The sequence below is a fragment of the Protopterus annectens genome, chromosome 4.part0 (genome assembly GCF_019279795.1).
Source record: "Protopterus annectens isolate FY-2018-M chromosome 4.part0, PAN1.0, whole genome shotgun sequence".
Lineage (NCBI taxonomy): Eukaryota > Metazoa > Chordata > Ceratodontiformes > Protopteridae > Protopterus > Protopterus annectens.
In genome coordinates, this window is record NC_056733.1 from 857,661,661 (window position 1) to 857,685,830 (window position 24,170).

The 24,170-nt window shown below is 40.9% G+C and overlaps 1 protein-coding gene across 1 annotated transcript in view; it reads left to right on the forward strand.

The window, feature by feature from the left end:
- The first annotated feature begins 1,040 nt into the window (after positions 1–1,040).
- The window catches only part of LOC122800355 (guanylate-binding protein 3-like), a 194,389-nt gene continuing 171,259 nt past the window's right edge, over positions 1,041–24,170 (forward strand). The window contains exon 1 of the mRNA XM_044069805.1: positions 1,041–1,232. Within this exon, the coding sequence (XP_043925740.1) occupies positions 1,082–1,232 (151 nt within the window). The 5' untranslated portion in view covers positions 1,041–1,081. The remainder of the gene's footprint in view (positions 1,233–24,170) is intronic.

Genomic DNA, 24,170 nt, shown 5'->3' on the forward strand with positions numbered 1-24,170 from the left:
CTTTACAAAGAAGGAACTGCATTACCTATCATATCTTGCAGTTTCATAATCTCCACCTAGTGAAGTGTCACCTATGAAGAGAATTTGAGATGATGACTGATACAAGCTTACCTGAGCATTCCCTGGCCCAGCTGTAGGAAGCCCCACAAGAAGTAATCTTTTGCCACCCTACATCAATTAGCAGTACCTTCTAGCCAACAGATACCTAAAGATTTTTGAATGATTACATGGAGTTAGAAGGTTGGTATGGTTGGAATAATGGCTAAGGTGTCTACTTCACAGGCACAAGGTACAGAGTTTGATTCTTATCTCTAGGTATTGGCTAGGTATGCAATGGTTTGCAGACTGATTACCTAGTATTTACCTATGAATCCTAAATGTCAACCCTCAATCACATTGTCTCAGCCAGCAGCTAAACAGAGAGGAAAATATGTCTGTTCTGTCTGCTGCAAGCTATATTTCTTGAGTGTGCCTCCCCTTTGCTAATGGGTATAAATCAGTCTGCCTTAAGGATAAGCTAAGTGAGAAATCAACCAGCAAGAAAGTTTCTGGATCAAGTTAGAAACCTCTATGCACAAAGTTTTACTTCTACTGTTACTTTTCTGTGAAATATCATTTTCTTTTTTAAATGGACACCAGGTGACATGTCCTAAATATTAACCCAAACTTATGACTCACCTGTCTTTTACTGAAAAATCCTACAAGAGGTGATACAGCCTTCACAATGTCTGTCCTAGATAATTATCTTGTTTCCTATGATAGAAAGTCGACACTTTCAAAATCCACAGTTTTCTTGTTTGGATTCATGTCAGTGATGATTCAACAGTTGTTTCATTAATATCTAATGTGTTTTTGTGATATATGGAATCATTTACCCTGTCATTACACTCTAGGTGATCTTTGTTACTAGTGTGTCCTTTAATGCTTTATTGTAGTTAGTTATTATATGCATTAATAATGGGTTGTTCCTAAAAAGGGTCTAACATTCCTCTTGTTTACCTTGTAACCAAAGTGAAGAAGCTATAATCCTGAACTACATTTTAGGCTTGTGACAAAACTGAATGATATCATTAAGATAAGAATGAACAAAGAAGAAAATGAGAAAGAAGACTTGGAGAGAATTTTCCCTCCTTTTGTGTGGGCCATTAGAGATTTTACTTTGGACCTGGAAATGGATGGCAAAGCAATTACCCCTGATCAGTATCTGGAAAACTGTCTGGAAGAGAAAACAGGTAACACATTTTGTATCTAATTATACTGTAATATTCTGTTTGTTGAATATCTGTCCACTTACGTATAAACAGAATCTGTTTTGAAACTATTCAGGAGTCACATTCAGTTGCTACCAGAAAAACAGAAAGTACCTGGTGAAGATAACTTAATGATCACCAGTTCAGACAACAGTCTTTTTGTCTACAAGTCTGTCATTTTTGTTATTCACTTATGCTAATTCATACAAGACAATTAAGAGTGAGATATTTTTTTCTTTTTAGCAATGTGCAAGGGTGCAGGCACCTTAGCTGAAAGGTATGTCTATATGCATATCAGTGTCTGTATGTGTATATATCATCATTATCAACAACCCATTTTTTCCCATTTTCTATATGGGGTTGGGGTGTTGTATCAACTGCTGCCATCTTTCTTGATTTAATGCTACTCTCCTGCCTTCTTCGACACTCCTGCCTGACTGTCACAGAACATCTCTCACACAATCCAACCATTTCTTTGCTGGATGTCCTCATTTCCTCTTGCCTTCTTCCTGTTTGTCCCAAATCTTCTTCACCAGCTTTTCTCCTGCTTTTCTGTGCATGTGACTGGACCACCATAATCTGTCTGACTTTCTCTACAGTTGCTGCTGCTTTGGCTTCTACTCTTACACCCTGATTTATTTACCTGTCCCACAGTGTGCATCCTACAACCCATCTCAGGTACTTCATTTCCATCGCCTCTAGCTTCCTGAACTACTCTGTCATTACTACCCAGGTTTCTGTACCATAGAGTAGTACTAGTCACACCATGGTTTTGTACACTTACTTTTCAGCTTCTTTGGCATTCTTCTGTCATACCCTATATGTGGAGCTCTATGCCAGTTGGCTGCAGCCCCTCTAAATCTAACTTTGACCTTCTCATTCAGACTTTCTTTTTCCTCAAACAACCCTCCCAGATACTTGAAGTTGTTAACCTGTTCAACTATTTCCCCTTATATCTCAGTTCTCACCTTCTTCTGATTTCTCCATTTGCTGCAATTACAACTATTTAATCTGTACTCAGTTTCTTCTCATGTGCCTTCAGTTTTGCATTCCATTCCTCTATCCTTTGCCAAAGTCCTTGCTCAGAGTCTGTCTGTAATGCTATATCATCTGCATACAGCAACTTTGTCGATCTAGTCCCTCCGACCAGTTTGCTAATGTAGTCCATCACCATGAACAGCAGAAGGCTCTTTGGGTCCAAACACTGCTTGTACTTGAATTACTGGGTACTTGTATTTAGCCTGCACTAATCCTACCATTGTTTCTGGGACTTCAAATGCTGCAGAACTGCTCAAATTAGCTTTCTCTGGACCTTGTCATTTTCTTTGTCCAAGTTTAGGAATGTCCAGTTGGACTCTTTCCTCATCTCTAACTTTTTCTTAACTGCCTGCCTCACTGCAGACATCAGGTCAGTTGTGCTGCATCCTGATCTGAATCTGCATTGCTTATGTCCCATCTTACTTTCTATTACTGTGCTACTCATTTATCAAGTACCCCATCCAGAACTTTCATGCAATGTGACAGGAGTTTGATACCTCTATACTGCCCACAGTTGCTGATGTCCCCTTGGTTCTTGCACACTGACACTAGTATGATTATTCTCCAGTTATCTAGGCTACATCTTTGTCTCCACACTGCTATGAGTAACCTCAGGATCTATTTCTCCATTATGCTTTGTGGTGCATTTGAGAGTTTTTGTAAACAACTTCTTTCATTCAGTGATTGCCCAAACAAAAATCCATGATCAAAGAAAGAAATTTAGTGTTACTCTTCAACTTTGTTTTTTTTTTTGCATCCTTTCAGCACATCCTAGCTAAACAAGACTGAATTGTAATAACTGCAGTGGAAATAAATGTATTAAGTTGGGGGTCTGGAGGCTAATAGGCCCCAAAAAGTCAGGAAGGTTCTAGATACTCTGAAATTAGATAGCCTTTTTATTTGATAAATGTGTTAACAAAAATCAGTATTATGGAAAGAAATTCAGTTTTACTCTTCAACTTTGCATTTTCCTGCATCCTTTTAACACACCATAACCAACCAGGACTACCTTGTAATAGCTAAATAAATCTGGGGGATACTCGTCACTTAGAAGCCATGGGGTTATACATGCTCTGAGGTGTCTTTCTGAGGTGTCATTTGGGGCTTTTTTTCCAACCTTTTGAACCAGTGACAGCCTGAACAAAAGTCATGCATATAGAAAGGAAACTCAATCCTACTTTTTTATTTAAAGGAAGAAATAAGATCTGATGTTGTTAATCTTCATTCATTCCTTACATGTGGTTCGGAACTGATCCTCAGTTCCAACTCAGCCGTTTACCAAGCCCGCACCAGCCAGAAACTCTCGAGCTAAGCTTTACCCATAGGGCCCTTCTTCATGTTACCTCAGATCTCATTTGCTGCTTAAGAAACAAGATGTGCCAGGCAGCCTCTCAGATAAGTGTTTAGTTTGTTGATAGTTTGACAGGAATTTTCTTCCTTTGACACTTTCCTTATAAAAAGTCTTGGTTTTTCAGTTGTATCCTTTTCGCTAGTGCAGTTTTTTTTAGCTTTACTTCTCGTTTTTTCTACCAGTTTGTAACTCCTCTAACATTGCTGGTACCTTCCCTTACCCCCATTGGATAGTCTTTCGTACCATAGTTGGTACTCCCTCTTCTATCTTTTTCTCCTAAGATTGTACTGCATTTTTTTATTTTATTATTTTATTGTTGTATTGCCTAAATGTGGATTGTGTGTTTTCCCTGATTGGGAATTGTTAAAATGATTGTAGATGTGGAAAACATGTTGGAAAAGAAAATGACTACTGGTTTTAAAAGCTGTGACAACTGAGACAGAAAAATGCCTAACGTAGATAGTCATATGTCTTGTGTTTACTGTTTAGGGGTTTCTCATTTATCAGAGAAACCACCTTGTGATATATGTAAGACTTTTAGCTCCCACACTCTTGCAGAACACAAAAATAAACTGTTGTTTGCTGGTTTACTAAAATCTCCCTTTTCAGAGATGATCTCTGAAATGGAGTCCTCACCCCTTCTGAGGAAATATGACAAAAAGAGGAGTAAGTCTCTTCCCACTTCTCCTCATGAATAAAATCTTTGGAACCAAGGGCTAAGGTTCCTAAGTTGTCGCAAAAGGAGTCTTCGGTTCTGAGACCAAAATCCTCGGCTCCGATCTTCACTCCAAAAGAGATGATTCCATCAGTGCCATCTGTTCCTTCGGCACTGGATGATGTTTCATCTACTATGACTTCTGTTACTGCACCGTTAACTTTGCTTATGGCACCGACTGTTACTTCACCATTAACTTTGTCTATGGTACCAACTACACTGTCTGCTCTGATTTCATCTGCTCCATCTTCAGCACCGACAAACACTATGGAGACTGCCTCAGCTCTGACTAATTTCTCCTTGCCTATAGTCACTTCGGAGCCAGTGTTTTCCCTTCCTGAGCTTCATAGCGGTCCTTTGGCATTGGCTCAGAGACATGATTTTATTCCCAGTACCAGATATTCCCCATTGGTGGATCCCTTCTATGGACAGCAGTATAGTCCTTTCTTTCAATGTCCAGTTTCACCATCGGGGTTATCTACCCATTCCTCCAAGAGCCTGTCTGAATTAGACATAGTGAGACTGGTAGACCAGCTGTTGATGGCCAGAGGCATTTCTCCTCCTCAGAAACCGTACCTCCCAATCGGAGCCAAGTTACCTGCTCCAAGGACTCCACAGTGTTTTCCTCCTCCAGCTTCTTTGTAGGTATTGGAAGTTTTGCTACCGACTGCTACCCCAGTTCCAATGGCTTCAGCACTGATAGTGGATTTCACTTCAGTGCCGGAGACTTCTCTTTGGTCTGAACCCTCTGTGGAAACAGGTCATCCTCGGGTCAGAGACTGGCCTACCTCAGCAGCGCTGTCTCTTCCAGAGGCTCCTTCCCTGGGTGTTGGTCCTTCGGGCAGGGTATGACCCTTGTTCTAAGTTTGTCCTTTCTGATTCTGGGCTCCCATCCCTCCTGGGGGGGGGTCCAGCCTTCCAGGAAATGGAGAGAGCTTTAGCCATGGCTGGCTCCCAGCTGTACCCATCGGTGTTGGAGACACAAACCCCTCCTCCTGTTTCTGAGCCACAGCTACTACCTCTCACTACAGTCAGACATCGAGTTCAGGAGCCACAAGTTAGCCTTCATCAGTGTTCCCCTTCTGTGGGTTTCTCCCCTGACATTCCCCTCGAGGAGGTTCCTTGTAAGAAGGTGTGCAAGAGGAAACACATTGATTCTCTAGAGGAATCACTGTCTGAAGATAGGACTTCGATGATGGGGAAGGGTCCCCACGGTCACCCCCTGAAGATGTTTCCTTCAGGGACATCCTGGAAATATTAAAACAGCGGGGTGACTGGAAGTCCACAACCCCTTCCCCCAAGGAGAAAATATTCTTGCAGGCTTTCCAAACTCAACCCTCTACCTCCTGGCCTCCTGGGTGACCCCCCCCCCCACAGATGAACTTGTCCATTACATCATGCAATGGGCTTGGATGACACCTGATGCCATTGAGCCAATCCCACGTAGGCAAGATAAGTTACTCTGTCCACCAGAAGATCAACTCCATTGGTCCAAAGGTCTTCCTGTTGATGCTATGGTGGTGGCAGCTGCCACAAAGAAAGACCTCACCGAGGAGAGCTCTACTGTCCATCCCCCGAACAGGGAGTCTCCGGTGATAGACAGGATAGGGAAGCAGGTCTTTTCTTCAGCGACCTTTGCAATCAGGTCTATGAACTACTTGGCACACTTCATACGGCTTCAGAGAGACTTGATTTCGGAGCTTTCCAAAACGCTAGCAGGAGCAGTGTCTGATGAGGTATGGGACAAGGTTGCCTCACAACTAGCCACCCTAGAGTCTATCTCAAACTCATCCACAAGGTTGATTTCACACTCAACCGAAGGGGGCAGCAAGAGCAGCAGGGGCTGTGGTCATGGCCAGATGCCACGCCTGGATGTGACTTTGTGATTTTGTGGTCCCTTTCAAGCCCTCCTTCCTTAATACCCCCATAGAGGCTTCATCCCAGTTTGGCTCTAAGGTTAAGGATACCTTGGTCAGGTGTGAAAAGGATGGTAAGACCCTGTCTGCTGTAGGTGTTCATTTCTCTACTTCTCAGAGACCCCACTCCAGGAACAACAGGAGTGAAAAGGTGTGGTACTGAAAATCCCAAGGGCCTTTCCACGACACACGGGCCAAATTTCCCCGTGGGGCAGAGGGGGTAATTCAAACAGAAGACATCCTTTTAGGGGCAGAGGAGGTCTACATAACCAGGGATCCAGAGATTCTTTCTCCGGACAGCCCTATCAGCACTCCTGAAGAGCGGCCCAATTGCTTGCCTCTGGAGGCAGTTGGGGGCCATTTTTCTGTGCACCACTTTGCCTGGCAAGAGATAACCACAGATACTTGGGTGCAGACGATAACAACCAGAGGCCATCACATTCCCTTTCTTTCAAAGCCAAAACCAACTGGGCACATTCCCGAAGTTCCACACAGTCAACAGGAATTTGCAGCAATAGAAATTCAAAAGCTGCTTCAAAAAAGAGTCATTCAAGTAGTCTCCCAGACCAACAAGGATATGGCTTTTACTCAAGATTATTTTTAGTGCCAAAACAAACAGGGGGATTGGAGGCCCATTCTGGACATCAGCAACCTAAACAAATTTATCAAGCAAGTAAAGTTCGAATGGTCACAGTACAGTCAATACTCCCTTTCTTGGGAAAAGACGAGTGGATGTGCTGTATAGATCTTCAGGACATGTATTACCACATAAAAATGTACAAATGCTCTAGAAAGTTTCTCCACTTCTGGCTAGAGGCCAAATCATTACCAGTTCTGAGCATTGCCTTTTGGTCTCTATATGGCCCATAGAGTGTTCACCAAATGCATGGCAGTGGTGATAGCTCATTTTAGACTACGAGGATTCCAGGTGTTTCCATATCTGGACGATTGGCTCATTACCACCCCAACCGAGCATCAACTGCTGTTCATCCTACAGCAAACATGGAAACTTTTGTTGCACTTGGGCATCACTGTGAACAAGAGCAAATGTAAACTAACTTCATCCCAAAGGCTGTAGTTCACAGGGGCAAAATTTGACACATGGATCTGTCAAGTATTTCTTCTCCCGTACAGGTTGCAAAGACTAAGACTTCAACTCAAACCAGTTTTGAACCATACCATGGCTCCAGTAAGAGCAATTCTACAACTTCTGGGGTCTATGGCAGCTTCCATCATGATGGTTCTATTAGTGAGACTTCACATGAGACTCCTCCAATGGTTGTTACTAACTCAATGGTCCCTGTTAGATCACTCTATGTTTTACAAAATCAGGATAACCAATCTTTGCAAACAAGACCTTCTCTGAAACTGGATCAAGATCTATGGAGTTACTCATTATCTGCCACTCTACCCTTATCCACAGTTACCATGGATGCTTCTCTGATGAGGTGGTAGGGCCATTATCAGGGACAGACAGTCCAAGGCACCTGGTCACCCCTGGAGGCCAATTTGCATATCAATGTTCTGGAACTGAGGGCAATGCTTCTTTTGTTGCAAGCATTCCATTCTGTCCTCCCTTTGGGAGCAATTGCCATTCAGTCAGACAACATGTCAGTAGTCTGGTACATAAACAAACATGAGGGAACCAGATCTTACCCTTTATGTCAGGAAGCCATGAGCATTTGACAATAGGTGATAGCTTCCACTCGCTTTCTTGTAACAATGCAAATTCCTGGGGATTCCAACGTGATTGCAGACAAATTGAGCAGACATATTCTCTTGCCTCATGAGTGGTCCCTCAGTCTGATAGTAGTGGTGAAGATTTTGTTGCTGGTGTCAGCCTTGCTGAAGCCTATTTGCCTTACCCTCAAAACACAAATGCAGCAGGTACTTTGCCCTAACTCCCCCATGTGGGGAGTCACTGTTGGATGCTCTCCTGCACAATTGACACACAGGCCTTCTCTATGTCTAGTCCCCTCTCTCATTAATACCTCAACTCTTAAAGAAGGCTTTTTGATTGAGAAGCAAAGTAATCCTCATTGCCCCTTACTGACCTCACCAAATTTGGTTCCCTTTTCTGTGGCCTCATCTAATTTGTCAACCTTGAGTTCTGGACCCAATCCCAGACTTGGTAATGCATCCACAGGGCTTGATTCACTGGAATATATCCAGTCTCAAGCTGACAGGTTGGTTCCTCCACTTCCACTGATTGCCAGGCAAAGTGACCTATCCTCTCCAGTTTGTCATGTTCTCTTGGCTTCAATTAAACCTTGCACCAGAAGGCTTTGTCTCAGTAAATGGAATCATTTTTCTCTATGGTACAAAGACAGGCATACTGACCCTTTCTCAGCTCAAGTACCTGTTGTTCTAGAATGTTTATCTACTCAAATGGAATCCAGAGCTACAGCTTACTTTATTTGGGTCCATCTGTCTGCAGTATCCAACTACCATAGTGATTCTTTTCATAATTTCTCACAGACTATGTAAAGCTTTTCTAAAAGGGATTCTGCATATCAAGCTCCCTGTAAAACAACCACTTGAACCATGGGACTTGACAGTGGTTTTACAATCTCTAACTATTTCTCCCTTTGAATCTGCAGACACATGATCTGAAATTCTTATCTTGGAAAACGTTATTCATGGTCGCTATTATGTCTGCTAGACGTATATCAGAAATACAAGCCTTGAGTATTAAGAGTCCATATCTGATTTTTCACAAGGATAGGGTTTCCTTATGAAAAAATCCTTCCTTCCTTCCTTCAGAAAGTGATTTCAGATCTGTCTATTAATCAAACTCTAGACCTACCTGTATTCTTCCCAAATTACTCTAATAAAGGGAAATATACTTTGCATTTGCTTGACGTTCATAGACAACTATGTTTTTTATCTTGACAAGACAAAGTCCTTTAGAACACCTGACTAGCTATTTATATTCTGGTTCTAAGATGGGGAAAGCAGTAGCTAAAGTTACCCTGTCCAAATGGCTTAGAGCCTGCATTACCTACATATACCGAGAAAATAACACTATTCCTGCAAGGATTAAAGCACACTCTACAAGGTCAGTTTCAACTTCTAGTCTTCCATTCCAGGGCTTCCATGCATGATATTTGCCCAACAGCAACATGGGCCTCTCCTCATACATTTATTATGCATTATAAATTGGATATGATTTCTAGGGGAAGAGCTTCCTTCGGCTCAATGGTACTCAAGAATATTATTCCTTAGGGCCTCCCAGGAAACAGGTAGCTAGGGAGTCTGTCCCACATGTAAGGAATGAATGAAGATTAACAACATCAGATAAAGAAGTTATGTCTTATCATAACTTTCCATCTGTGTTGTTGATCTTCATCCATTCATTACAAACCTCCCCTTCATCCCCCTCCAAGGGCTCTTGGAGGTTTGGTTATGGTCCTGCTAAGGTGCTTGCTTAGAGAAAGCCTCCACTTTCCTTTCTAAAAGCTGTCCTGTCCTTTAGGCAAACTCGATCTGAGGTAACATGGAGAAGAGTACTATGGTAAAGCTTAGCTCGAGAGTTTTCTGGCTGGCGTGGGCTTGGTGAATGGCTGAGTCAGAACTGAGGATTGGTTCCGAACCAAATGTAATGAATGAATGAAGACCAACAACACAGATGAAACATTATGGTAAGACATAACTTTTTATATTCAAGTTTTAATGCTCAAAGAAGATCAAACACCACTTCATAATAAACTGAGAAACAAATGCTTCTGAGAATACATATATCATATCTAGGAATAGTACCTGCTCCCCGCACTTCCCCTCCTCAAAGAAGTTAAGTAAACTTAATTTAACTTAAAGTACTTAAATTGGGATTAAAATTAAGGCACAAATGCCCACAGTCATATTTCAAGCTGCACTATAGCTGTATAGAAGCACTGTACTGTCTCTAGAAATAGCAGTTTGGAAAATAGTGTTGAAATGATTACTGTGCACCCACACATGAAGTGGTTCACCAATACCCATATTTATGGGGACATGATAAAATTAAGTATTTTGGAGTATAGATTAAAAAAAGATTCTTTTATGACAGCTAAGGACATTTGGAAAGAGACTAAACAAAGGATAATACAAAAGCTAAGAATCTGGAAGCTACTGTCATATTTATCAGAAACGTAGCTGGCTCCAACAGTACCCTGTGCAGCTACCTCAAACCGAAGCCCAACCCCTCAGCTCTTCAAATGATGAGTAAAAATAAATAAATAAATGCACTTTATTAAGCCAATGGCTACTTATTACACTGAGATCCATGCCCTCCCCATCCAGATAGCTCTTCCATTGAACAGCAAAAACAAAAAGGGACTCTTAAAGGACTTTACTGTAATAAGCCATCTTCCCCCCAGCATTGAACCTGAAGAGCAAAAAAATACTTTACTGTATGGATGGCTGATTGTGCCCCTCCAGCACTTTGCACCTGGGACAACTTCCCCTCTTCCCACCCTAGCTATGCTTCTGATATTTATATACAGCATTTCTCCTCATCCTGAATCCCAAAAGACAACCACCTTCTGTTTACCCTTCTGATGTCAGACTGGAACGTAATGTATTTGCTGTGAGACAGCTATAAACAGCATGCTTATTTACTCTCCACTAAAAAATAGCTACTTGTTCATGCATCAGATGTCTATGAGGAAAACTAAAAACAAAATAATGATTTCAGTAATATTTCCAAATTGCTATTTCTAGAGGCAGTACCGTGCTCCTATGCAACTATATTGACCCCCCATGCACCTGTTTGAAGTTTGTGATAAGGACATAATGACCACAGTGTCCCCACCCCAACCCAAGGTACAGGGACCTATAAGGTTTGGGAGAAGTGTAAAAAAAACAATGACATTCTCCTCTGCCCACTACAAGTACAGAAACATTCTGTGTACACCTATGATTAGGACTGGTTTTATACTAAGTACCATTCATGGCAGAAGCAATTACTAAGCTTGGGTCTATATTAATACATCAAAAACTACTTATGTCAAATGGTTGTTCATCAAACTCAAAACAGCGGACAGCCATTCATTGAACGTTCACTTCGGTGAACATTTTTTCTTAGTGAAACAAATTAGTTGTCCACCACACTGCCTGTCACAGAAACTACATTATATCAAAATCACCACAGCCCCCCACATCCCCACTAAGTATATATACAAACTTCAAGATCACACGGCAGTGGGGAGAAGGAAAATTTTCTAATGCTGGCCAACTAACTCCTTTCCCTTAAAACAACATTCACTGAAGTGAACATTTGATGAATAGCTGTTCACTGTTTTGAGTTCGATGAACAGCCATTTGATGCAGGTAGTGGTCTATGTGCTAATACAGACCCACTAAGCCCATGTCAGAATCCACTTATGCAGCCTTGGAGTGTGGGGGAACACCAGCCCCCAGAAGGTCTCTGTATTCTGTGATACATTTCTCCCTTATTATTTTGAGACATGATTGTTAAACTGATTAAGGGACAACAGGTTCTGCTGCTTTCATCCAGACAACCTCCACCAAGTAGTTATAACCACATCTGTGTACAATTCAGATATCTGATTGTGGTAAGAGAGTATGACCATGTAATGTTCATAGGTTCATAGGTGTGTACTAGGCTAATGGCCCTGGAGCCTTTACAAGCCTAGCCCAAACAAATTGCCCAGGCACCATGCCACCCAATGTTAGTTCCCAGTGCCCCTATCCAATAGGGCAACTGGAATGATCCCAGGAGAGAACTTTCAGTTACCCATCCACTCATCAAGATTTCTCTTGAAGAGGGCCAGTGAGGTACTCTGCTTGAATCTGAATGGGAAGCTTATTCCAGAGTATGCACAGTCTTTGGGAGATGAACCTGTCCCTCCAGCATGTTCTGTTAATTGTGATAATGAGGTTGTGATCTCTGGACCGTGTGCTGTGGGGGATTGGGATTTCTTTAGGTGTAGCATTTCAAGTAGGGTTGGGTCAGACATGGCTTTGTATGTTAAGCAGCGATCACCTCTAAGTAGATGATAAAAGACAGAGGACAGCTGAAGTTTCTGGAGTTTGTCCATGTAGGACATGTGTTTAGGGCCTAGGATCCTTTTTGTGAGGTACTTTTGTGGCCTCTCCAGCTGTTGTAGGTGTCTTGTCAGGTGCATGCCAAATAGGGTGTTATATTCAATGACTGGTCTAATGATGGATGAGTAGAGAGGGATGATGACCTCTTTTTTCCAGGATGCGAAACCTTTGCTTATAAGATGTGCCATGTAGAAGGACTTTCTGACCATACTGGCAATGTGGTGGTCGAAGGTGAGGTGGCTGTCGACCTGGGTGCCCAGATCTCTTATGGCCCCTTCAGTGTTTAGTGGGCTCCCATAAACATGGTAATCTGTGGGAACTGATTTTTTTCCAAAGGGGATGATAACACATTTTTTGGCATTAAGCTTCAGACCATGGTTCTGACACCAGTCAATGTTCAGAGAGAGAGGGCCTTTTGTAGGATGTCTGCATTATTTGGAGAGTTGATAATGACTCCTAGCTTGCAGTCATTAGCAAACTTGGTCAGCCAAAGTCCTTCTATGTTGGCCTGGACTTCTGAGAAGTAGATGCCAAACAGCAGAGGGCCCAGGAATCGAGCCCTGTGGGACTCCACTCATGACTGGTTAACAGTCTGACTTGTAATCCACAACTTTCACTCTGTCGCTCCTGTCTGTGAGCCAATTTGCAACCCACCTAGTGATGTAAGGAATGATGTCTAGTTTAGTGAGTTTATCAGTGATACCTGAGTGGGGAATGGTATCAAAGGCCTTGGCCAGGTCGAGGAAGGCTGTATGCACTGCCTTGCCATCATCTACAGCCTTGGTGACTGCCTCAAAGAAGTCAACCAGGTTCAGCAGGCAGGATCTCCCCTTGACAAAGCCAAACTGTGTGGGACCAAGAGTTTGGAGATTGCCTATATCTTTGTTAAGCAGGTCCATGATGATGCATTCCATAGCTTGGCATACCAGACTCATCAGGCTAATGGGGCAATAGTTCCCAGGGTCTGTAGTTGCACCCCCTTTATGGAGCGGGATGAATGTAGCAGTGTGCCATTTGTTATGGGCATAACCTGGAGGTAAGGCTGTGATTGAACAGGGCACACAGATGTGGTGCCAGTTCATTTTGTAGCTCATGTAGGATGCAGCCAGGGAAATTATCAGGTCCCATGAATGCTGTATTCTTGGCTTTGGATAATGCAGCTTTTATCTGTGCCACAGAAATGGTAGGTACCAATCTTTCTTCTGGTATTGTGATAGGGTCCTTGGGGGGGGTAAAGTTGGCACTGAATCTGCCGGCCAGTATGTTGGCTATATCTGTTGACACAGTATAGGAGGTGCCATTGTGCAATAACTTAGAGCAAATCTGGGTATTGCCATTGAGGTTTGTGATAGGGTGGCCACAGTGGTGCAGCAGTTAGCGTTGCTGCTACACAGCAAGAGGTTCACTGGTTTGATCCTCGGCTGGGGTGCCTTCTGTGCGGAGTCTGCATGTCCTCCCTGTGGTCACATGGGTTTCCTTCGGGTGCTCTGGTTTCCTCCCACATCCCAAAGACATGCTGTAGGTGGATATGACACTCTAAACTGGCCCTAGGAGTGAGTGCGTGCATGCCTTCTGTGGAAGGTTGGGTGCCGGGCTGGCAACTCGACACTGTAAAACTCCACTGCCAATCATGAGCAGACAGGTGATCTGCTGTGGTGACCCCTAACCAGGAAAAGCTGAAAGAAGAAGAAGAAGCCTTTGAGGTTTCTGATATAGCTATAGAAGGTTTTGTGGTTGTTTTTGGTGTCAGCCACAATGCTGCCTTCATAGCTGGCTTTAGAGGATTTAATAAGGGATCTCAGTTTTCTGTTGAGAGTGATAAGGGAGGTTTCCCAGTCTTGTGACTTTATTTTTTTCTGCAATAGTTTCTTCCTTCTGTTGTAGAGTTTATTGATGGCTGGAAACCACCAGACTGGCTTCCTTTTTTTGGGGGGGAGAGCGCCTTAGTTCTATGGTATGGCAAGGTCCATGCAGTTGTGTTGGTGTATGATCCAGCAGTCATGCAGCTATTTTCCATTGGCATGGGTGCCGAGAAGTTAGCTGCCTCTATTTTTAGGAGCCCAAAGTTGGCTTAAGAGAAGTTTTTCAGGGTGGACATCTTAGCGGGGGGTGTAGGTGAGATGGAGATTTCCATGGTGATCAGTTTGTGGTCAGATTTAACCAGGGAGGAACTGACTATAGGCCTGGAGCAACGGTCTCCCATGTTGGTGATAACCAGGTTGAGGATGTTGCTTCCTCTAGTGGGGGTCAGAATGAGCTGGTCCAGGACATTGGAACTGATAAATTCCAGAAGGCATTGGGCCTGTACATTGGTACTTGAATAGTTTTCCCAGTAGATGGAAGGGTAGTTGAAGTCACTCAGTATGAGAGTATTGGGATGGACCTTGATAGATTCCAGGGTGCTTAGGAAATAGGAGTGAGAGTCTAGGGACATGTTTGGGGTTCTGTAACAGGTTATGATTTGTACTGCCATCTTACCCAGTGTTAATTGTACCTGAAGTATCTCAGATGCATTGTGCTGGGCTACCAGTCTAGGTGTGCGTATCCTTTAAGAATATGGAGACACCACCACCTTTGGAGCTTCCAGACGTATTCTGGGGCCAAAAGGTATGGAGTGAGTTGTAGCCTAGGAGCACAGGGGTGCTATTCTGCCTCTTTAAACCAGGTCTCCGTTAGAGCACAGATGTCGACATTCTCCATTTTGAGGAGAGCTTCGAGAAAGTGCATTATGAGATTTAGATTTCTAGCATTGAGCAGCATGACCCTCATATTGTATTTGTTTGCAGCTGTTATGGTGAAATTTTGATCTTTGGAACACTGCCTAAAAAAAGCACTATAGGGGTGGCAAGAGCCTTAGCTAGTACCTGGAATCCTAGGGGTGGCAGATGCAGGCCGTCTCTCGCCAATCATCAAGGTCTGCCGATCATGTCATCCCAGGCAGATAGATACTGGATCCCCTTAGAATGACACCAGAAACTTAGCCAATTGTTGAAGTCAATCATTTTCTGCTCATACTGTGGTATCATTCTGGGTGACGGTAGAATACTGCTCGGGGCTAGAGTCATACCTGTCAGGGCCACATAATCCGAGTGTTCCATCACATCTCTCTTCATGTAGTCCAGGGAGGTATGTCTCAGTTCATTCACACCCACATGGACGATGACTGAGTCATATTTGTACTTGTTGTGGAGTGACCTGAGTGCATGTGTTATGTGGTGAATCCTGGCATCTGATAGGCAACTGATTGTTACCTTCTCCTTGTTCAGCCTAGTGAGTGGGACATCAGTTTACCTTTGTTCCAAACAAACATTTGCCACACATTAAAATATTGTACTTTGCTTCACATAATCACATTAGTCTTGCAGAACCAAAAATAATAAGCAAACAGCAGCAGACAGCTACCCAGTTCCCTCCACAGAAGAAAGACAGAACAGTTATACCTATTCTGTCTCTGAAAATCAGATGTCCAGTTAAGTAGTCCAACATGCTTCTCATAAATATGCACTAGTCCTGCTAAGGCAGATAGCAACTGTTTGAAATGAGCAAATGATGGCAGTAGTGAAGAACATTGGACTACACTGTTGGCATACTGCTTATAATTTTAAGGCAGTAGTGTAGTTTGACAGTTGTTCCTTGTTGCCATAAAGTTGCTAACCTTATCATAAACAGCATTTTATGAAAAGTAGCATCACACATTATACCATAGCAAGCAAGTTTAAAAAAGCACTTTCCAGCACTAATCAATCAATCATTTTAAGTGTTTATTTGTTTTATTTTTATTAATTTATTTTTTATTTTTACATTTGTTAACCAGGTTAGTCCGACTGATCCCATAGAGCTCTTTTTCAGTGGAGACCATAGGAGAAAAGCTCCAGGAAAGTAATTAAAAATAAGAACAAAAAAAAAAGTAACAATTTAAGTTATAAGATACTTACCAGTACAAAAACAGAGAAAGAAAAATATACACTATGAATATGTACAAGGCAAAAGAACAGTATTTTGAGAATGCAGTAACAATATGTTTGAGAAATTTAGTTAACATTAAGTTATAGACAAGGAATGTAGCAATGCCTAAAATAAAAAAAAAAATCAGAGTAACATCATGACATAGTACAACAAAGATGCATTTAATAGCATAGGTACTAACTGCAGAGATTGTAATATGTGTAGACAGTTTACATAGCAGTTACCAGGCAGATATGTTAACTGAAAAAAAGAAGAAAAATTCAGTAGGTTAGATCCACGCATGTTGGAAATGAATTTTTAGTTGCTTTTTGAATTCACCACTTTTGGTAATAAAGCAAGTTTGCATTAAAAAATTTACAATGGTCTAATTTTGCTGAATGACTCTGATTCTGCTGTATCCGTCATAAAATGTTTGATTCTCTAGTACACTACTAAGGATTACAGTCAGTCAATAAGGTCAAACATTAGAGTGTAATATTCCTTATTGTTCAGAAAATGCATGTTGATGCAAAACCTGTTGCTCTATTAACTTAAATGTCCCAGACATTGTCTCATAGTTTTTGCCATTTCCATTGTAAATCATATTTGGTAGTCATTTAGAAAATGTATGTTGATGAAAAACTTGTTCTACTAATTTTTACCATCCCTGAGTTTGTCTGATACTATTTGCCTTGTCTCTCATATTTTTTTTCTGGTAAATCACTAAGGATTAATCAGTCAATAAAGACATACATTAGTGCTTCTTATTTTTTAACATTCAGTAAATGCACATTGATGGGATACCCTTTGTTGTTCTCCTAATTTTTAAAAAAAATTCTAACAAATGTTTTATACCGGTACTTGGTTAAGAGCATCTGCATTCCTGACCGTTACTTACACACGACCAAATGTTCTTCATTGTCACCTAAACTCATCAGCCAACCCAAACTCCCATCCAGTAGTTATAGGCACAACGTCTGATGGCTTTGTAGTATCATTTCACCTCCACACATATCTCACAACTGTCTGGATTTTTGCAGAATATCCAGATTTTTGCCTCATATTTTTGGTCTTTTTCTGATGCAAATGGTGGTTTTCTGGTAGATCACTGAGGAATGAAGGCACTAAATAATGGCATACACTGAATTTCAGAATTCATATCCTGCAGATAATGCACGCTAACACAAATCTTACCAATCTAGCAAATTTCTAAGTTTAGAAGACTAATATTTAAAATCTGTCTGCATTGTGGGCCTCTGTCCTCTCATTATTTTAGGCTTTTAACAGATTTCTTGCTAAGAAGTTTAGAGGCATGCCTGCATAGTCCACACAAATAATGTACCACACATTACAGTATTCCAATCCAGGTTTCTCAACATAAATCATAAAGCCAGATTAATATTGCTAATAATATCTAGTTGATCACTGACAGCATCATTGTAAAAACAGCAACAGCACATCTCATTGAGACATTCCTATCGTCTCAACTGTCCATACAAAATTCACAAATTCAGAAAGTCAGAAATATTACCCAAAATATCTAGTTGAGTACTGCCAGAAGTAACAATAGCCATAGAACTTCTCTCACCAATACCTCATCATTCCCCTCTCTGTCCACAGTTCTGTAGAATTTCCATAGCAGTTCTCTCACCAACACCACTTCATTCCCCTCCTCTCTGTCCACTGTTCTGCAGAATTTCCATAGTATTTCTCGCACCAAAACCACATCATTCCCCTCCTCTCTGTCCAAAGTTCTGTAGAATTTCCATAGTATTTCTGCACCAAAACCACATCATTCCCCTCCTCTCTATTCACAGTTCTGTAGAATTTCCATAGTATTTCTCGCACCAAAACCACATCATTCCCCTCCTCTCTATCCACAGTTCTGTAGAATTTCCATAGTATTTCTCGCACTAAAACCATATCATTCCCCTCCTCTCTATCCACAGTTCTGTAGAATTTCCATAGTATTTCTCGCACCAACACCACATCATTTCCCTCCTCTCTGTCCACAGTTCTGTAGAATTTCCATAGTATTTCTCACACCAAAACCATATAATCCCCCTCCTCTCTATTCACAGTTCTGTAGAATTTCCATAGTATTTCTCGCACCAACACCACATCATTCCCCTCCTCTCTGTCCACAGTTCTGTAGAATTTCCATAGTATTTCTCGCACCAACACCACATCATTCCCCACCTCTCTGTCCACAGTTCTGTGGAATTTCCATAGTATTTCTCGCACCAACACTACATCATTCCCCTCCTCTCTGTCCACAGTTCTGTAGAATTTACATAGTATTTCTCGCACCAACACATCATTCCCCTCCTCTCTGTCCACAATTCTGTAGATTTTCCATAGTATTTCTCGCACCAACACCACATCATTCCTCTCCTCTCTATTCACAGTTCTTTAGAATTTCTCTGTCTGTGTCTCTGCTGTTGTACTGTACTTCTCTCATAATAAGTTGTTTTTAAAACGTATCCTTCAGGTGCTTTTTTGCAGACATTTGGATGTTATGAGGTCTGTAGTCCTGTGACCTTACAACATTTAAGGTGATTAATGTAATTTAACTTAACTTTAATGTTAAGTCAACTGGAGCACTGCATCCCCCAACTCCTGGAATGCTTGCTTTGCCACTGGCACTTTTTTTGCTGGGGTGCTTTTTTATTTACTTTTTTTAGAGTAAAGAAACACTGCTCTAAAAAAGTAAATAAATAAAAATAAATAACTAAATGTGGAATGAGGACCCCTACAAACACAGTGCCCTAAGTGGTTGTCTAGTTAACCTGTGAGTAAGACAGGCCCTGGGTGTGTGTCAGCTCAATCAACAGTGAAGTTGAGGGAGTTTCTCTTTATGTCCACTGTTGTTCAGTGTCATGGGGCATGTGTTGGTCTGTGTGGTTTGCAGTTTGAGTATTTGGGTTTATGTGGTGTGAGAGAGTGTATTTATGTAGGTGTGTGGACGTGTGTGGTAGTGCACAATTAGCTCTGTGGGTGAGTATATAATCCAGTCTGTGTGTGTATGTATTTGCATCTCTGTCTGCTCTGTGTGTGTGTGTGTGTGTGTGTGTGTGTGTGTGTGTGTGTGTGTGTGTGTGTGTGTGTGTGTGTGTGTGTGTGTGTGTGTGTGTGTGTGTGTGTGTGTGTGTGTGTGTGTGTATGCATATATACACATTACTATCTATCTACGTCTCCCTACCTAGCTATCTATCGATATAGTTGTGTGGGGTGGAGAGATAGACGTTCTAAAGCATTCTTGATTCCATCTTATATTGTGACCTGCTTTTCTTATAAAATGTTTGGTACTATGACAAAGTTATTTTGCAGCCACTTACCACCTTTAGAAAATACATGCGAATGCAAAGCCTGTTATTCTAACAGCTTTCTAAGAATTTAAAGGAAACATCAGTACCTGATTTTGGTCCTTTGTCCCCAGTTATTAATTATATTTCTCTTGACCTAAGATGTTGAGAGGCATTTGGGGGAAGGAGGCACAGTGTGTTGCATACTGTATTCTGACAGCAGTGAGCTGAGAAAATAAATTAATGTGTAGCAGTTATGTGTTTATTGATCCATTCATTTGATCCCAGTAAATGATTTAAGCTGAAGATACACAATCATATAAGTAACTGTCACTGATGGTTATATATGTGTGTGTGTGTGTGTGTGTGTGTGTGTGTGTGTGTGTGTGTGTGTGTGTGTGTGTGTGTGTGTGTGTGTGTGTGTGTGTGTGTGTGTCTGTGTGTGTGTGTGTGCATGTGTGTGTGTGTGTGTGTGTGTGTGTGTGTGTGTGTGCATATGTACATATCAATATCTATCTATATCTCCCTACCCATATATATATATATATATATGTATATATATATATATATATATATATATATATATATATATATATACATATATATATATATATATATATATATATATATATATATATAGATGTGTGGGGTGGAGCGATAGAAGTTCTAAAGAATTCTTGATTTTCTCTTATATTGTGATCTGCTTTTCTTATAAATTGTGTGGTGCTGTGGCAAATAAAGTTATTTTGCAGTCACTTACCAGCCTTTAGAAAATGCATGCTAATACAAAGCCTGTTATTCTAACAACTTTCTAAGATTATAAAGGAAACAGTCTCTGATTTTGGTCCTTTGTTCCGAGTTATTAATAATATTTCTCCTTGACTCTTGACATAAGATGTTGAGAGGCATTTTGGGGAAGGAGGTGCAGTGTGTTGCATACTGTATTCTGACAGCAGTGAGCTGAGAAAATAAATTCCTGTGTAGCAGTTATTTATGTATTTATTCATCCATTCATTTAATCCCAATAAATGATTTGATATGAAGAGTCACAATCATCCGAGTGGCTGTCATTGATGGTCACGTGTGTGTGTGTGTGTGTGTGTGTGTGTGTGTGTGTGTGTGTGTGTGTGTGTGTGTGTGTGTGTGTGTGTGTGGAGGGGGGACAAAGATGTTCTCAACTGTCCCTGAGTATGCAAAATGTCTCTGATTTTTTTGTGTCATGTTTTGGTATGTTCCTCATAAAGTTTGTGGTTTTACTGACTAATCAATGAGGATTACAATCCCTAAATAATAGTGATACACATTTGTGTTTCTGTTGTTATAAATTTAAAAAGCATGCGGATGCAAAACCTGTTATTCTAGTAACTTTCTAACTATCTAAAGGCAATAACTGTCATTTAGTGTCCCTTTGTCCACCATTAACCTTTAGCTTTTCTCTTGATTCTAGAGATAAGAGGTTGAGACATATGGGGGGGGGGGGGGTACAGTGGATTGCACACTTTATTCTGACAACAGGAAGCTAAGAAAATTAATTCTATATGCGTCTGTGGATAAAAATTGTCACTTTCATCATTTATGAAAGTTAAGCAGTCATTATTCTGACTTTGCAGAAGTAAAGTCAATTTGTATGACGTCAGCTGAAATACTTTACTGACACTTTACTGTGATGATTTGTAACTGCCAGATATCTGAGGTATGTATATTCAATAAAGTGGTTGTAATTGACCAGTACAGGGATTTCCTGTGACAAAAGTGATTCAGTGTATGTGGGGAAAGGATTACAGTGTAACTAAAAGTAACAAGTTAGCCATAATATTTTCACTTTGCATTGCAGTTAAATATCAGCATTCTAACCAATAGTGCCCATCAGTGGTAATCTAGGCAGGCTGTGTATTGTAGCAAATGTTCACTGATAATGTGGTACATTGAGTACAGTTGCCATCTAACAGTGCATGGTTCTGTGGTTGAGTTTTTGGTTGTGATTCCTTCTATGTAGAGTATGAATGTACTCCCTGTCTCTGTGTGTTTTTTATCCATGTGCTTTGATTTCTTTTGTCAGATCATCAACTACATAATATATGCCTCTGGCCATTTGTAAGTTTACTTTCATTGCAATCCAACATCAGAGGAGTACACAGAAGATAAATATCCTATTTTGGATGGGCAAGAAGGCAGGTACTAATCCCAGAAAGATTTATATATCCTTGCATTTGTCTTCTCAGTTTATTGGGGAACTGCTATTTCATTAGCTTTGAACATTAAACTCTAGATACAGTTAACATTTTCTTGAAAGAAAAATTAAGACTGAATTTCTTTCCTTATTTGTGAAAATTTTCCCCTTCCCTTTAGCTGACCATCAGGGAATCCTAGTGCCCTTCCTCATTCACCAGATGCACTGATCCCTCTTGCCCTACAAGTACTCACTCCATTCATGGTCAGGGCTGATGACAAGATCAGGACATCCCGGCCCTCCATCACACTGCATGCTGGAAAGTTTTTTTTTTATGTTGTCCTACCATCATGTCCCCCTTGCATTCATCTTGGTATGTTCAAGGGCTTCTCTCCTTCGTGGACTGTGCCTCCCTGTAGGGAATGCAAAAACAAATGCCTCCCCTTTGGGATGAGCATGTCCACCCCTCCCTGAAAATGCCACAAGCTCTCAAGCTGATAATCATATAGGTTGCCCAGGCCATAGTTAGATATGTATCTCTCTTCACCATGGTACTGGCTCTTACTGGTGAATTTTTGTTGAGACTGTCATTAAATCAAAAGTTAAAAAAAAAAAACTCTAAAACATGCATCTCAGAGCATCTACACCTTATGAATTCTGGTGCCTTGGAGCCTCTAGACAACAGGCTTAATGCAATGTGTGCAAAAGCAAGAAAGAAGAAATGTAGCTAGATGGTGTGGAGCCAGGATTAAGGAAACCTTGTGAGAGGCACTAGATAAGTTCATGGGGGACTAATATGCATCGGAGGTGTCCATTAAGTCCTTTATCTATGGCCCCATTTCACTTAAGGCTGGCCTTGTTGACTGCAAGTCAGACATCTGAAGTGTACATAGTCACTAAAGTGGCAATAATGAGTAGGTACATACTGAGGCAGTCTGTGGATGAAAGTGAATGACCACATCTGTTGTTTGATTACAAGTAAAGGTCAGTAACTCATTCTCTCCAATGGAGCTCAGGAAGTCTGCACTGTAACCTCCAATGGGCGGAGCCTAAACCTTTTGACAGAATCAAATTATGTCCTCACATTTCAAACAAATGTTCATATCTCCAGAACAATAGGGATTATGAAAGAAGTATAAATGGCAAACTCTTCAGCATAAACTATTTTATAGTGATAGTATTCTTTAGATTCTGCGTCTTGAAATGAATTTTATAATTCACAGTAAACACAGTAACTATTACATTTGTAATATTTTGTAAATAACTTGCAATTTCTCAGCAATCATTCAAGTTGCACACATATGTCAGCAGCATTTTATCCATCTAGCTGAGAGCTTTCATACGAGGCTAAGGAGTTCCGTCTGTGTTACTTGGTTAAGATAGTTAGAAAAATGTGAAAATTATACTTATATAAAGTAATATCATAAAACAATATATATTTATTTTTACTAGACAGAGGTCAAATGTTAATGCAGTTGAGCTTGCTATTGTGTTAGCTTTAAGATGAAATCTTTTAAAACATTGTACATAGCATGGTTTTGGAATTATTGATGCAAATATGAACAAGCAATATTTGATGCCTAGAGGTGTCAGTAGGAGTTAACTGCAATTGCACCTGGAGACGTCACTTGGATGTAATTTAACATACTAAAACAGAGCCTCTCCTCATTTCAGTTAGTCACAGCCATTCAGGATTACAAGTAAAGGTCACTGATGCGCTGAAATTGAGTCCCTCCTCATTACAGTTAGCCCCATCCATTCAGTTGCTTCCTGCAGTCCCTCTTGCTTTGAAGTCAGCAGCCACCACTGCCTTCAGGAGGTCTATAGATATTCTTGCTGTGTTGATCTACCTTCTTCAACACTCACCAACACTGCAGATGCTTGTCATTGTGTGGGTGCTCCATTTAGGCTGTTGCTTAGACAATAACAAGATGTACATCTTTGTTTAAAATATTTTTAGTAACTGTATAGTTTTTTGGTAGACAGATGTGCCAGTATTCCTATAGATGGACCTGAAATATACTAACTGTTATTGACCAAATTCTGCTGAAGTGTAAAACCTGCATATAGATTATGATTACCCACATACTGAGATAGATGGTCCAGAAGGGCACTTATGCAGACTCACAACATCATCCCCTCCATGCCCTTCATACAGTGGTAGATACTATGCACCTTCAAATTAAATAAGATCATCTCTGAGGATATTAAATATTGGGGAAACGATTGCTTTAAATTTGGTGACTCACTGTCTCCCACAATCTGAGACCTAATAGTTCGAAATCTGTGCTATTAGTCCTCCAGAAATCATGTGATTCCCACAAAATATATAATATGAAAATAATTGTTGCATTCTTTACCTGAAGTCTGCAAAATATGTACTTTAAAAGTAGTACTGACTTTTAACCTTTATTGTCTTTCATTAATTATCT